Source organism: Centruroides sculpturatus, unplaced genomic scaffold (genome assembly GCF_000671375.1).
Source record: "Centruroides sculpturatus isolate CEXI.00-Female unplaced genomic scaffold, Cexi_2.0 scaffold257, whole genome shotgun sequence".
In the NCBI taxonomy this organism is placed as follows: domain Eukaryota; kingdom Metazoa; phylum Arthropoda; class Arachnida; order Scorpiones; family Buthidae; genus Centruroides; species Centruroides sculpturatus.
Genome location: NW_019384389.1, coordinates 81,182 through 97,025, shown reverse-complemented (window position 1 = coordinate 97,025; position 15,844 = coordinate 81,182). Strand labels below are relative to the sequence as shown.

The following is a 15,844-nucleotide window of genomic DNA, read 5'->3' as shown; positions in this document are numbered from 1 at the left end:
CACAGCCTGCAAGGTCCTAATACACAGCCCTTGGAAATTTCGGCAACGTGATTTTATTTTCCATTTTACATCTTGTGCCATCACTTAATCCTAATATTTGTGACAGAGATTGTTCAACCTAAACTTGACCAGTAAAATCACAAGAATAAACTAGCATATGGTATGTTATTTTTATACCAGGTGTGCTAGCAGTTATATAGTACGTTGGTTCTAAAATCACAATAAATTAAAAATGAGCAATTATTTATTGTGGCATTGTCACAATGTTGGGTGACAATTTCTAATCATATTTTAAATTTATTTCATTTAAAATACAGGCTCTCTACATCAAATTAGTACTATAGTGTCTTGCTCCTGTACATCATACTTCTCCTGTTAACAATGGAGTCAAGCTGGTCATCTATCTAATTCCTTTCAGGGGAAAAGTTTTGAATTAAAGTAACGTGATTTCTGGTTTGCATTGGAAGTTCTTATATAGTTAATCGGGGTCTTGAATTCCATTTATCTAACATCAACCTTGAGATTAAGGAAATATGGACTGACAGACAGACAACAGTGGGAACAATTTAATACAAAAACTAATTGATAAACTACATTATTAAGTGAAAGTAATTCATTTGCTTTAAATGAAATTAGTAAGGTTTTAATAAGCAATGAACAGCCCAAACCAAACAACTGATTCTCTTGTCAGTAAGTTAATCGACATAGGGTCCAGTCTTTAGTCTGTGTGAGAAAAACATCTCTGGTGCTATTATAAATCCCATCCAAAACCTGATAGATATAAAGAAAGAGTTGGCAGCAAAAAAATGCTATGTCAAAACATATACTGCTTATTCCATGACTTATGGGGTCACTGACTGATCCTATAGAAGAGGCAGTGTCTGACAAAGAATAAGAGAATAAGGTTTTAATAATAAATTAATAAAGATCAAGGATCAAATGTCACAAGTTTTGACTTAAAACATCAAACTCCACACAAGTAGTTGAAATAATTCAAAATAAAAGTGAGGATTGATGATTAAAACAAAATTTGGTTCTAGTAGGGAAGCATGAAATAACAACAGTATGACGAGTTTCTTTTACACTCTTATTTATTAATATTTATTTAGCAAGTGCAATGAAAAATTACTAAATACTATAAAAATATTCACTAACATGTAAAATTATATCATCATCATGTAATGTAATAAATATAATAAAATAGAAATATTAATATTTAATATAAATGATAAAAATATTCACTGCCTAATTTTACGTAGAAAAATACATGCCAGTTAATTTTGTTTCAAATTAATTTAAGTCGTTACTCAAAAACATAATTTACAAAAGTCAGAGTATATGAAAAATAAAAAACAAAAAATAAATAAAAACTGCCAAATATTTTTAAAAAATTCTTTAATATCTTTACAAATGAATTTAGTATAGTTAATATCGCCTTAGAATTTCATCGTCACATAATTAATATGTTAAAAAAAAGATAAAGTAATAACGATCGTCATTAAAATCTGTAGAAACAAATTCAAACCTCGTTTAAGGAGCCAAACTTTTATTTTGAGAAATGTTTTCGGAGCCGTATTCGGTCCAGCTTCGGCTTTAACATCAAACAAAAGATCGAATTATAATTTATAATCAGAATTAAATAATTCTCGATTAAAATTTATCATTTTCAAAGTACGATAAAGGATTAATTAAACAAACAAAATTAACAATCGTAGATCTCTACTTTTAAAATTAAGATCCTAAATTTAATTACTCTTTATATTCAAAAAATTAATATTAATTGAACTAAAATTGCTTTTTATATTAATTTTGCAGTTTTTAATTTATGCAATTTAACCTTTTTATTTTTACGTTTTAGAATATTTAATAATTTGATCACCTTTATTATTAATTTATTATATATATTAATTAATTAATATAAATAGATATATGATTAATAATTAAAAACATGCAGAGGAAGAACAAAATAACCAAGAGAATTACATTTATTTAACATTTCATTAAAATGAGGCTGAAAAATATTGGAATTGTTTCTTATTTGTAGCTCTTAAATTACAGTTATTTATTTATAATATTAGATATATTGCATTTATTTTTCTTTAATATTCATTATGGCTTTGTGATAGATGAATCTGAAGTCAATATGTGTGGTATATGTTACCAAATTCTTTACAAGAACTGCTGTTTTATTTGTATGAGGTCTGAATTTAATATACAGTAGTCCCTCATTATATTGCTTGTTTTGTTATTTTTTCTCTTCCAAATATAAAAAAGCACAACAGCCAATACATCACTCATTTAGTTTGTCTCCCTACACAAACAAAGTAACAAGGAACTAACGTACTTTTGATACTAAAATACTGCAATTATAAAATCCGATTCTGGATACTTATAATGATAGCAGTCTACATTTTGTCACATACATTTCATTTTCTTGTTTTTTTTCAATACAGAAATATATTATTAAACAATACAAGATGCTAAATAAGGTAAAGTAGTCAATATTCAATCCAAAACAAAATGTTTAATTGAAGGTTACAAGTCTCGTCCTCGAATCTAAATGGTTGAGTAAGATATGATGTCGAGGCACAAAAATACCAGAAAACATTTAATCTCGGATTAAATATCGACTCCTTCCCTTCCTTAGCATCTTGCACTGTTTAATGGTATTCTATAGTGTTGGTAAGCTCAACAGACTAACATAAATATAAGCTGCAAACTAAAAAATATACTCTAAATATGAATATATGTCTCATTAAATATTACTTAATTAATATTTCAATGTAATCATTAGAATTATATCTTGTAGTGTTTAATTGTAAATTAAAAATATATAATTAATGTCAACTTAGATTAGAAGTAGACAGAAAGAAAAGAAAGAAATAAAAACTGCTTTCTGTATTGTAAATATTGTTTAATGCAACTTAATTTCATGGTATCAATGGGATGAAATTTGTTTCAAAATGAAATTTTTTCCTGAAAACTATTTGCAACAACACAATGTTTTTCTTTGCAGTTCTACAGTGTTTCATATTTAATTTCTTGGATTATTTTTCAATAACGTAATGACAATTAATGCATTAAATATACTAATAAACATAATAAACAAAATCATTCTTAATTTTTAACATAGACATTTGACAGTAATAACGTTAGCCCATCCAATTCTAAATTTATTCATCATAATTTTTTTCTGTAAAATTTTTAAATATATATATTAATAAAAAAGTTTAAAAATTTTAGCAATTAAAAACGTGCGTGTGGATTAATTATTCAATTCAGTAAACCAGAACAAAAAAAAAGGCTGATCCCAAAGATGATCAAATGAGAATACGAGTATTGCATGCAGCCAATGCCACAATAACTAATACAAACAATAAAATTAATAATAATAATTTAAAATTATTAAAAATTAACAAATGCAATATAACACATGATTTTTCCATACAGCAGAAAGCAGAGAAGTTTAATTTAGTGTGTAGCAGTGAGTTTTCATGGTAACATTAAAACTCTCTGCTATACGCCAAATGATCTGCAAGATTGTATTGGGCTACATTACAGCTACATTTACTTTATATCTAAGTAATAAATGTATCCGTAATATAGCCTGATACAATCTGGTACATCATTTGGTAATAATCAAGAATCGGATTATTCAATGTTTATATTCTCCACTATAATTTATATGTTTTCATGCAAACTTAAAAAATATCTTAATGTATAACAATCATTGAGATCTTTGTAAAAAGTAATGAATTCAGATTATGAGTAGAATTTAACCTTTTTTTATTTTAGTTAGAATACGAACAGTTAACAAATATCTGTTTTATCTGTTAATAGTCAATTTAACACTGATCTGGCCTGTCTTGCAAATATCAGAATTATATACAGCATATACACTGTAACCCATGTTCTGCAAACTTGCCCTTATGTATTCAGACATATTACTTTATTTGTGGACAATATCATGTTTACTATATTATTCAATGCAATAAACTTTGTTACTTTATTGCTTCATTGTTTTGAGAGAAGAATAAATGTGAAATTGATTATTGATTTTTGACTATAGCAATGCTAATGCTCTGTATAATAAAAAGTATGTGAATGGCTTTCTGTAGCCACGAAAAAGTTAAAAACCACTGCTATCAACACTGTAAATATACTACCATATGATTTTTCTGACATTAATAGCTTCATTTCTTTTTTTATGTCATTGATTAACTTGAAAAAATTTCAGCTGTTTTCAGCCATTAAAATCATTTTAAAAACAGGCAATATAAATCCATAATTAATATCTAAAATTTTTATTTTTATCAAAGTATACACAAATAAAATTAAATATTTGAAAAATGATGTACAGTAGAACCATGAACATCTGAGTGAATCCTCTACTTACATTGTAATTCATAAAAGAAAGTTTAAAATGATAACACACATTACAAAATAATTTGTTTGTCACTTATCATTTAATTTCAATGTGAGACAAACCATTTGCACTAAATACAAGTATAATAATACACATTTTTATTCTTAAAACTATTTTATGTATTAACTGCATAATAAGCGATGTAAAATTATTTTTCTTACATATGATTAAATTCTCTAAGGAGTAAAAAGAGTCCATATAAATCTTTAATATTAATAATTTTTAGTTTGAAATGGCTGCAGCATCCCTCCACATTACATCGAAGAGTTGGGGTTGTACCGTAATCGTTTTTAATGCAAATTTACCAATCAAAAATCAAAATTTATTCAAGACTTTAACTGTAATCAAATTTAATTAATTAGAAGAATATTATGTTTTAATCTTAGAAAACTAAAAATTACTTTTTGAATTGTTAAAAGTCATTGGTTTCTGCTGGAGGAGAAATTTAGAAAGTCGCTTACTCAATTTCAAAGTACTTTCAAGATTTACAGCTTATTGCAGGTAGTAATTACCAAAGTAATAATTATTATTATATTTGTGATTTATCAACTAATCATACAGTGATGTTAAGAGAGTATTCATTATTTCATAAGTGTTCGTCTTTTACATGAGCATACATCAATCATCTTTATTTTGTTTATCTATATTGCAAATGTTTCCACTATTAGAGTAATAATATGCAATTTACTGTCATTTTATTATTGGAAAAATGTATTAACGGAATTCAAAATTCAAATTTTTTTTTTCTTTTTTTTAATTAGAACTTTCATAAGATACATTTTATAAACATTTTACTTAAAAATTGTAAAATTTCTGAATTTCTTTACTTAATATCTATAATAATTAATCTATTTAAGAAGTACTCCAAATAAAAGCACATTCATAAATTTTTGTATAAAAACTACTACTACTTTGATGAATTAAAAGAAAGCGATTTTTCATGTACTTTTATAATTTATTTTGTCTTAGGCATTTTCAAAGTTGTAAATCTTAGTAATAACAATTAAGTTCTGTTCTAAAATCTGATCTGATGCAACAACAAAGAATATTTTCTTAACTGACTATGGAAAACAAGCAAATGTCATTCACTAGTTTTAAATTATTAATTGTTAATTTGTAAATCCTACTGAAATGAATCTAATTTTTCACTACCAATAGATTTGAACTGAATACATTTTCAGTTAAAAAAAATTTCTTTAGACTATGAAAGTAATTATAATTATAATTTGTGAATATTTTTATACTTGATATTATTATTATTTAAAACTTTCTTTTAATTAAATTTCAGTTAATACAGCATTTTGATTTTAAAATGCTAATAACATTCTTATTTTCTTGTCTAAATCTTTTCAATTCTAAACTGTATCTTCTCAAATTTCAAAACATGACAGTGACTATATAAATTATCAGAAAAAAATTGCTTTAAATTAAATAATGAGAATTATATCAGAGTAATTTGTAAAGTTGAGAGATGATATTTAAAAATAAATAAAATTAATAAAAAAAACAAAAACATTTAAAGCATGAACTTCTTGACTGTGAAATTTGTATTGTGATTATTCAATTATTATTTTTTTGTAGGATAATAAAATAAAATAGAATCAATCAATGCAATTAGACAAAAGGAATGTCTAAATAATTATAAAAGAAGCATCTCAAATATAAATTCAATTCAAACTGCTTTTCTTAGAGCAAAAATTTTATAAAGTTCAAACACTTTCAGGTTTCTTATTCATATTTAGCAGTTGACAAGAAAAAATTTGCTTTTTCTTGTTTATTCCTAACAACAAATTTAATGCCTGAGAGAATTTGAATTTTCTAAAAAGTTCTCTCTGCGAGATAAACCAGTTTATATTAAAATATAATAAAGATGGCAAATAAAAACTCCAAAAATGTTTCTATAAAAAAAAAACCGAAAACAAATAAATATATTTTTGCTGTTAGAATTTATAAATACAAAATTTGAAAAAGTAAACATGATTGCTCTTTCATTATTCCAATATTTTAAAGCCATGCTTGTAATAAATGTTAATTAAATGCAGTCGGAAATCAAAAGCATTAAGAAAGATGAAATTTGATTAAAGAAATTTCATTTTGATAATGTTTAATATTGCGTATAAATTGCAAAAAAATGTTTTCTTTAATGTTTTTTTCATTTTTTTTGCAATGATAGATTAAATTTGAAAATAGGAAAGAGGGAGAGAGAAAAATGGAAGACCTAGCAAAAGAAATCATCATGATAAGCATGCACAATGAAGATACTTCAAACCAACAAAATAAGATTTCTGAGATCAGCTGAGTAATTCCTGGTGACAAGTTCCATTGATGTTTGAAGATTCTGTCTCTGCACAGCTGCCAAGGAGTTGCAGGCCAAGGCTAGGACAACTTTACCAAATGCAGCTAAATCTTCTTGCTAATGGTTCAATATATGTAATAAATACAGAAATGATTAAATGCAGAATTAAAATAAAATTTAAATTAAATTTATTGAGACAAATATAAATAATAATTTTTATTTATAATAGCCAGCATGAAAACTGGAGAAAAATGGCACAAGCATAAATAAATCAAAGCCAGTATAGAATAAACAGTTCTAATTATTTTTTATGGATCTGAATTTCTTAATGTCTGTAATGTATTGTTATGTGTATAAAATGTATATTATATATCGTTATAATCTGCATAATTATCATTTTTATCAAAAGAAAATTATCAAGAATTAACTTGAAATTCTTCAATATTTATGACAATCTTGGAGAATATTGATGCTGAAAATATTTCAGAAATAAAGCAATTCTTTAAAGTGATATATTTGAATATATCTTTGACAATCTGAAACCATGTTGTGACTCTTCTTTGATTCTTAAACACTATTCTATCATCTTTATTTAGTTCAGTTGAGTCAAGCTGTTCACACAGGCATATATTATATATATATATATCTATTTTAATATACACTTATATCATATTTGCCAGCATATAAGATGCACATTTCTTTGTAAAAAATACTGTCAGAAAAGGAGTGCAACTTTATATGCTGGCAAATATATATGTATATCTTTTTATTTAGAAAGTGAATTGCATTATTGTTGTTATTGTTTGTCTTTAATATTCATCTTACACATCAATTGTATGAAAATTAGTGCGCTATATTTTTCAATAAAATAGATTAGAAATGTACTAAAAGTCTTTTAAAAAAATGGGGTGAATTTTATACATCATCAAATATGGTAATTAATATTATGCATTCAATAAATGTAAAATATCAATTATTTTTTCAAGTTTTAAGACTTAGCTCAGTTGCATATTAAGAAAAAAGTCTTTATTTTTAGGAGAATGAAGCATCTGTTTATTTGGTAAAAATGTAGTAGTTTAAATTGGATAAATGTAAAAAATTTTTTTATCACATTTGATGATAATAAAAATATAGTGGATAAAGATAGAAATTATATAAAATGTTCACTTAATATTTAATAGATTTAAATGAAATAAATTTTTATAATACAGCAAACAGTTTTATAGATAAATTTTGAAAAACATAATGAAAATGTTTACAGGTAGACAGAAAAGCCATCATTAAATCTTAATGCATAATTTTGATGAGTTCGTTCACAAGAACTTTCCTTCTGTACAAAGTTCCAAAAATGACTGTTATTTTACAAAATGTGAAAGTATATTAATTAACTACATAAATTTAAATAAATTTAAAATCAATGAAAAATTAAATGCCACAACAATGAATAAAATATTTCTTTTTGAATTTATAAATACAAATAGAAATATAGAAATGAATATTCTGAAGTATAGTATTATTATTGAGCTCCTAATTACAGTAATATAAATATAAGATTTATCCTTATATTTTAACATTAAAATATTTTTCTATATATTGTTTTATATAAAATTCTAAATCCCAGAATTCAAATACAATTAAACAATCAGAGTTCATATTTATGTACATAAAAAATTTATAAAAGATTTTGTGTGTTAATAATGTGTTATCAAAGTGTTTAATTATAACAAATAACCAATAAATGAAGCAAGGAAAAAGCTGTAATGACTAAACAGAATGTTTCTATTCTTACATTTCAAAAGTAAGTCTAGTAAACAATGCTCAATTTGTCTGAATATACCTATTCTCAACAGATTTGATTCTGCCAGATGTAAGTATTTTTTTTTTATAAGCATGATTAAGTTTTGTTTAGTCAATGATAAATAAGAAAAATACTATTTCAACTAAACAATTTTTGCAAAAAAATAAATGCCAAGCATAAAAAAAATTTAATATAATTAGTTTCTAAATGTTGAGAATTATTCTAGGATAAACTTCTTTGTAAAATTTACTTTATTTGATGGAAATAAAATTACCACAAAGTAAAATTATTTTGTACGGAGTAGTCATTTCTAAATAGATAACTAATTGCAACTTCTTAATCTTAAACCTGAACAAAAGTATAATTAGTTATTCTGTTTAGTTGTTGGATGTGGGATGATTTTTCTCTTTTGTTGAGGATAATTTACTTGTTCTTTATATTCTATATCCATGGTTCCCGAAGTGTGGATTGTGAGAACTGTGGGGTCACAAGGGATTTTACAATCACCTGTCATGTTTGCCCATAGAATTAAATATCTCTTCAGAAACATCACCTACAGCATAAGAGCTTTAATTTGATACCCAAACTATTTTTAACCCCAACCATTTACTCAAACTAAGTTGGACAAATTGAAACCCTCTTTCAATTACTATATAGACAATTAAGAAAAAAAAAACCACTAGAAATATTTAAAGAATTTTTTTCATTTGAAAAAATTGCCAGGACAAATTTAGATTTACAATAAATATATTTCTTGGGTAATAACAATTAACAAAAAATATATTTATTGGGTAATAACGAAACGATTTCACAGACTCTGCTGTGGAATCGTTATTATCTCAACAGTGTGTGAAAAAACTGAATGAAATAGACTCATCCAGTATGTACAGTCTACCAAGAAATATATTTTTTGTGAATTTTCATCACATGAAAAAATGTTTTATATTATATGAAATCATTTATCAACTTTAGCTAATGATCAATTAGAATCAGCAAATATTGTTTATTATTAATTTTACATGTTAATTTTTGCTACAAAAAAAAAAAAAAACAATAGAATTTCTATCTCAAAATTCAATTTACGATAAAAAATATTTTAACTTATAAAATGTTGCATTATATTATTATTACAGAATTTTGATATAAGTTACTTTTTCTAATCTCCATTTTTAAACTGTTTATTATTTTGAAATTCAAAAAATTTTTGGATATTATGGATATAGTATATCCAATATAGTATATCCATAATATCCAAAAATATCCATAAAAAATTATTATTTTAACATAACAGTTTTTATGTTTCAATTTTCATGCAATTTCTAAAACAAGAGAATAGATACAGTATTTTTCTTAATGTGCCTGAACTATTATAATTGCTCTATTGATATAAACTAACTGTATGCATGTGTGCATGTACTTAAATGAAAATATACAATTAAGCATACAATAAATATAAATGAATAAGAAAGAGGCAATCTTCAAAGTGTTAAAAGTTATAAAACTATTTCTTTTGTGTGATTGTAATGTAGTAATTTATTTAATTAACAATAAGTAAATTTATATTAAAATCATAAATATTGTTATTATTAGACTTTACAAGAGGTTCTTTCTTTTACTATAGACTGAATTATTTTATATCAGATAATTAAATATCAGTTAGCTTATGCAGAAAAAGATATTTTCATATGGCAAATGTCTTTGTCAAATACAGTGTTAATGGCAAAATATGGTTATCATTAATGTTGTAAAGACAGATGTTTATAATGAATGAAGTAATAATGCAAGTATTATTTAATTTAAAACATAAATTTTAAATGAATATGAAAATCGAATTTCGGCAATAAATAAAATCCCTTATATTTCATATAATTAGAAATTAAAACTTTCAAAAAATTTTTCATATATCATATAAGATTAAAAATTACTATTTAGTAAAAAGTTATTTACATTTTAATATATGTATATTAAAACATTAATAACATTAAAGTATGTTTTATTATATTATTATATACTAAAAATAAATAAATAATATATCATATAATAATTTGTTAAGTATAAAAAAAAGTATTCAAGTTCTGTTTGTATTATTTTGTTTTATAGAAATTTTCGAAAAATATAATAAAAATATTTTTATCTTAAAAACTAATGTTTATTGTAATAAACTGTTAGCATGTTTAACAAATGCTATATCATTAATTTATAAATATAAAAAACAATTGCAAGATGTGCAATGACTTACCTGAAAATGTGGCAAAAGTGTCTTTGAATTTGGTTGATTGGCGTCAAATCCAAGAACATCACATATACCACAACAATTTAATCTTAATCTAATAAAATAAATTTTGTAAAAAAATTTTACAAAAAAAATAAATAATAATATATATANTGTTTGGGGTTAATTTATGCATGATATATATTTAAAATAGTTTATTCAAAATTCCATATAAAACTTTACGACTTTATTTTAAAATATGAGGTAATCATAAAAGTATGTTCTGATTTCATGAATTTATTTAGCAAGTCAAGTGGAAGTAGTACAAACAATCCTCATGTTATTCAATGAATTTCAGTAAGTGTGCTGTTAATTGCAGGTAATGTGCCAAGATGACATTAAAGATCTGTTTATATTTTTCCCAAGGAATTGTGAAAGGCATTAACTAAGACTATGGCTGCAATTATTCCCACTTTAAATTCATCGCCAGATACAGAGACCTGGACTGTTTTATAATATTATACATATAAATTTATATAATTACATGTTTTAAACTTTATACAAAAATGTTTTAGACAGGTATAAAAATAAAATTCAAAAAATGAAAATGAAACACAAAGTTTCAGTTTCTTTTTAGAAAGTCAAAACTGCAAGTACACTTTCCAGAATACTTGTGAAGTATGCAAGAAAGCCTACTATCCAAGCCTTAATTTTGCTCTAACTTTTATTACCTTTTTACTTTTATTGATATAATCAAGACAGAAGCAATAAGTTACAATTTGTCGTTTATAATATAGGTGTCCAATGCATATATTTCTTTCTATAAAACAATAACTCATAACTTGATTTAATTAATTAACTCCAAATAATCTGCCAAAATATCGGACTATTTTTGGCTATGTTAATGATTAGTTATTAATTAATTTGACTAGAGATAGGCAAATATGCTGCCATCATATACTAATTTTAATAATCGTAATAAATTCATTTTTAATTTAGAAATTTCTAGAAGAAAAGAATAAGGCCAGGGCAAGACTCAAACCAATCACTTTTGGTCACCATGAAGATCCCTAATTTAGATATAGTCATACAGATTATATCAAAATTAACCCAAATGGTTAATTTAGACAGTTCTAAATTAATTGTTCTGGAAGTGAAGATTGAACTGAGAACTGGATAGCATAATTGGCAATGCATCAGTGAGCCAAAGCTGCAGGTTCAAGTCCTGTTCTGGCCCAATTTTCTTCCAGAATTTTCTAAATTAAAACTTAATGTACTATAATTACCATATTAAAATTAATATGAAATGGCAATATAACCATCTACCTCTATTCAAATTAGTAACTAATCATTAATATAGCCCAATATTTTGGCAGATTGTTTGGGGTTAATTTATGCATGCTGATTTCTATTGATCCAAATACTTAATCTGTTATTATAATGAAAAATTAATAATAAATTATGTTAAAGATTTGCAACGTATGTAGTAAACAATAAGACTTACTACAAGTTAAAATATGCATATTTCCTGACTTAATTATTAAATATATTTACCTTGATTTTCCAGTTATCAAAATTTTTGATGGTTCAAATGCTCTGCAGGCTAACCCCGCTGCATGAATGGTACGAAGTACTGAACTTAACTGTACAATATAAGCCCAAATCAAGCTTTCTGGTAATAAGCCTGCATGCTGCCTTAAATTATTTAATCCTATTATATATAAAAAAAAATGTTTGTTAATAATTTCAATGTTTAGTTAATAAAATTTACCATCATATTGAATACAATAATACAAACAATATTTCATACATAACTATGTTTAATTACTTGCAATATTTGGCTGAGTTATCTATTAATTATAAAAATAATAAAGCATTTTTAATATTTATTAAATAAATCATATCATCAAATAATATACAATTTATTACATATACCAATATATGACTAAAAGCATTTAATCAATATAATATGGATATTCTTAATGCAATGTTAAATATCTTAAAAAATAATTTTTGTTTCTATGATATTTAGACTATATTATTAATATATTAGCTAATCTCAAATGAATGATCACACACATGAGCATACCTATACATATACACTTTACTAATCCCTTCCAATGAAGATGCCCTTTATTCTGGGAAATGCATTTTTCCAATCTCCTTTAATAAATTTATTTTACCAGTTTTCATTTTTTACATCACATTCAATATTCTTTGTTTTAAACATTTGATTTTTCCTTTCTTTTCTTATTACAAAAGTTAACAAACAAGTTCTTGTTAAACTAAGAGCTGCTAAGTGATGCTGTTGAGAACATTGCTAAATTTTTTTTTCATTTCTTCAGCATGACGAAGTGCAATTGATTAAACACAAAGTGTTTTTTTTACATTATTTATTCATTGGTCAATAATACTAAGTATAATTTGTAAACAGTCAAACAAAAAAGAGGAAAAAGCCGATAACCATGCACGCAATCCCTTTTTTTTAAGAAAATATGTTTTAATGTTATACAAATTAACTAATATATTTGAAACTATAAACAACAGAATAAAAAGTGGACTAAAGAGGGGTACCAGAGACCCGAAACACACATCGACCAATGAATAAATAATGAATGTAAAAAAACGCCTTGTATCTAATCAATTGCAGTTCATTGAACTGAAAAAACGTGTTAATGTTAAATAATTGTGTATCTCACTAACATGTTTTTTAAGTATCACATTAATATCTTTCTCTTAAATTGAACATCGATCATCAAATTAAAACACTTTCAAGCATATCACGCAACAGAATAAGCAAACAAACTGAACGATTCAAATTCAACAGAGTTCAGATTTATTCAAATATCGTTGTTCAATCCAGCTTTTCACCTGAAGAAAGCCCAGAAGGGGTTAAGAAAAAGTTTGTAGTTGAATTAACAATTAGATATGCATCGGTTATAGGTTCGGTACGTCATATTTACTTTATACATCCTGGTGTGCAGTTGCTGTTATATATTAAGTCTGTTTTATAACACGAGTGTCTTGTACAAATAAAATGTCAGTTGTTTGCAATGCTAAAATACAAAGTGGCAACTTTTGGTACCAACTTTTTGTTTACTGGAATGTTTTCTGCATATCCTGAGATGTCATCATAGCAGATTTGATTCCTTTTGAATTGCTAAATAAGTCTCTAGAGGTGTTTAATTATGGTCATCCAGTACAGTAATACACCGACTTACGCGAACCTGGAGTTACGCAATTTTCAAATCTTGTCGATTCGTCTTTTGTTTGAGCGCCACACAACTCTTGATTACTCACTTCCCCCACACTATTGTTCAGCTTACATGTTCGGACGTGTGGAATTGACTCAGAGTTACAATTTATTTTGTGTTATTTATTTCTGTGTTTGTTATATCTACGGAGACTTGAGAGACTATGAGGTGATTTCTTGTAATCGTGAACGAATCAAAAGACGAGGTAAGATTAACTAGAACATTTATTAGCTTACATACATCTGACTTGGATTTTACACAAATTGTGAAATTATACACTAACTTACGCAAATTTGACTTACGTGGTTATCGCTCGGTCCCACCTATCGCATAAGTTCGGCGTATTACTGTATATAAAAACAACAAATATTTATCATTGGTCTACCTTGAATAGTAAAAACCAACTTTTCTTTTGAATTCAAGTACTTCTCTCAAATAGTTGCTTCAATTACATCGAGATCGGCCATTTTAGAACAGCTCTGTGTGTGTTATAGTATATATAAACAGCTGTGTGTGTGTGTCATAGTATATAATAAATCTGTCTAAAAAATCAATATACTCTGATAAGATTACTCATTTCATACTTTACATGAATATAAAATATTCAACTATAAAATTGAAGTATTGTAAAATATGCTTCATTTATAAATTTACATGATTTTATCTCATTATTATTATATCCAATTTGTTTTTACAATAGTTATTTTAACAGAATGTATTTTAAATACAGTCAAAACTTGGTTTACAATCATCAAGATACTTGACAAGAGCTGACCACAGATTAGAGAGACTGATTGTTAATTCCATATACTTCTTATGTTAAAGAAAGACAACAGCCCAACCAATCAGCAATATTCAGAAGCTAGTAGCAGTGAGATTGCCTTGCACCATTAGACGACCCAACACAAAACAATGTTGCTATTTAAATTAGGTTTCAGTGCACATGTTTCCCACATCCATTTTTACTACATCCATTTTTTGGTACATGCTGCATTTTATTTAAATCAAATTAATAAAAACTGCATTAATTGATATCTACGTAATATAAATAGCAAGGTGCTTAAGTCAAATTAAATAAAAATTCCTTATACATACAGTAATACAGTATTATAATGCAATGTAATATTGTATATAATATATATATACAATATTACATTGCATTTGTAGTATCTTGAGGGGTCAGAAAAGAATCTATTTTATACTGTTTCTTATAGAAAAAATTTGTCTCTGTTTTAGAAAAAACTGGTTTCCAAACAACTTTTAGGAACAAATTATGTTTGAAAACATAGGTTTGATTGTACATGGTCTTCTAAAAAAAATGCTACCATTTTTAATTATTGTAATTTTGTTAATTACAGTCGACCCCCTATAACGTGGGTTCCTATAACGGAAATTCCTATAACGTAGCGAAAAAATTGTAGCAATATTCGTATAAAGTGACTCGTAAAATGTCGTCGCCGACTCCTGTCGCAACAAGATTGGTCAAATCTGGACTAATAGTGGACGAGCAGCCGAACTACTTTCCGCCGCCCAGCATCACGCTACGGAGAGTTTAGGTGGCTAAACTGAGTTTGCTATCGTTTGTACAGCATTATATATAAATTATATATAAATTAGGTACTGTATATATAATTATATATTAACTTATTGTAACTTTGTTATAATTAAATATATAATTTCCGCCGTCTAGCGTGGCGCCACGCTACGGAGATTTTTACGCTAACTATCGTCTGTCAGTATGTAAATTAGGTACCGTAAGTCTAATACAGTACTGTAATTTTATACATTTCTTGTGAAAGAAACATTTCTTATTCAACGGCGATTAAAATTATTTATATTAATGATGTCTCCGAAGTTC

General features: G+C 25.6%; 1 protein-coding gene across 2 annotated transcripts in view; it reads right to left on the bottom strand.

Moving 5' to 3' along the window:
• LOC111618178 (PAN2-PAN3 deadenylation complex subunit pan3-like) overlaps nucleotides 1-15,844 on the bottom strand; it is a 133,325-nt gene that overhangs the window by 36,876 nt on the left and 80,605 nt on the right. The window contains exons 13-15 of one of the 2 annotated variants that reach the window (XM_023359642.1): nucleotides 12,287-12,443; nucleotides 10,760-10,847; nucleotides 6,700-6,839 (exon numbers count right to left, since the gene is read on the bottom strand). In XM_023359642.1, the coding sequence (XP_023215410.1) occupies nucleotides 6,700-6,839; nucleotides 10,760-10,847; nucleotides 12,287-12,443 (385 nt within the window). Of the gene's footprint in view, nucleotides 1-6,400; nucleotides 6,840-10,759; nucleotides 10,848-12,286; nucleotides 12,444-15,844 lie in introns of those variants that run through there. The other variant, XM_023359641.1, reaches the window with a different exon arrangement.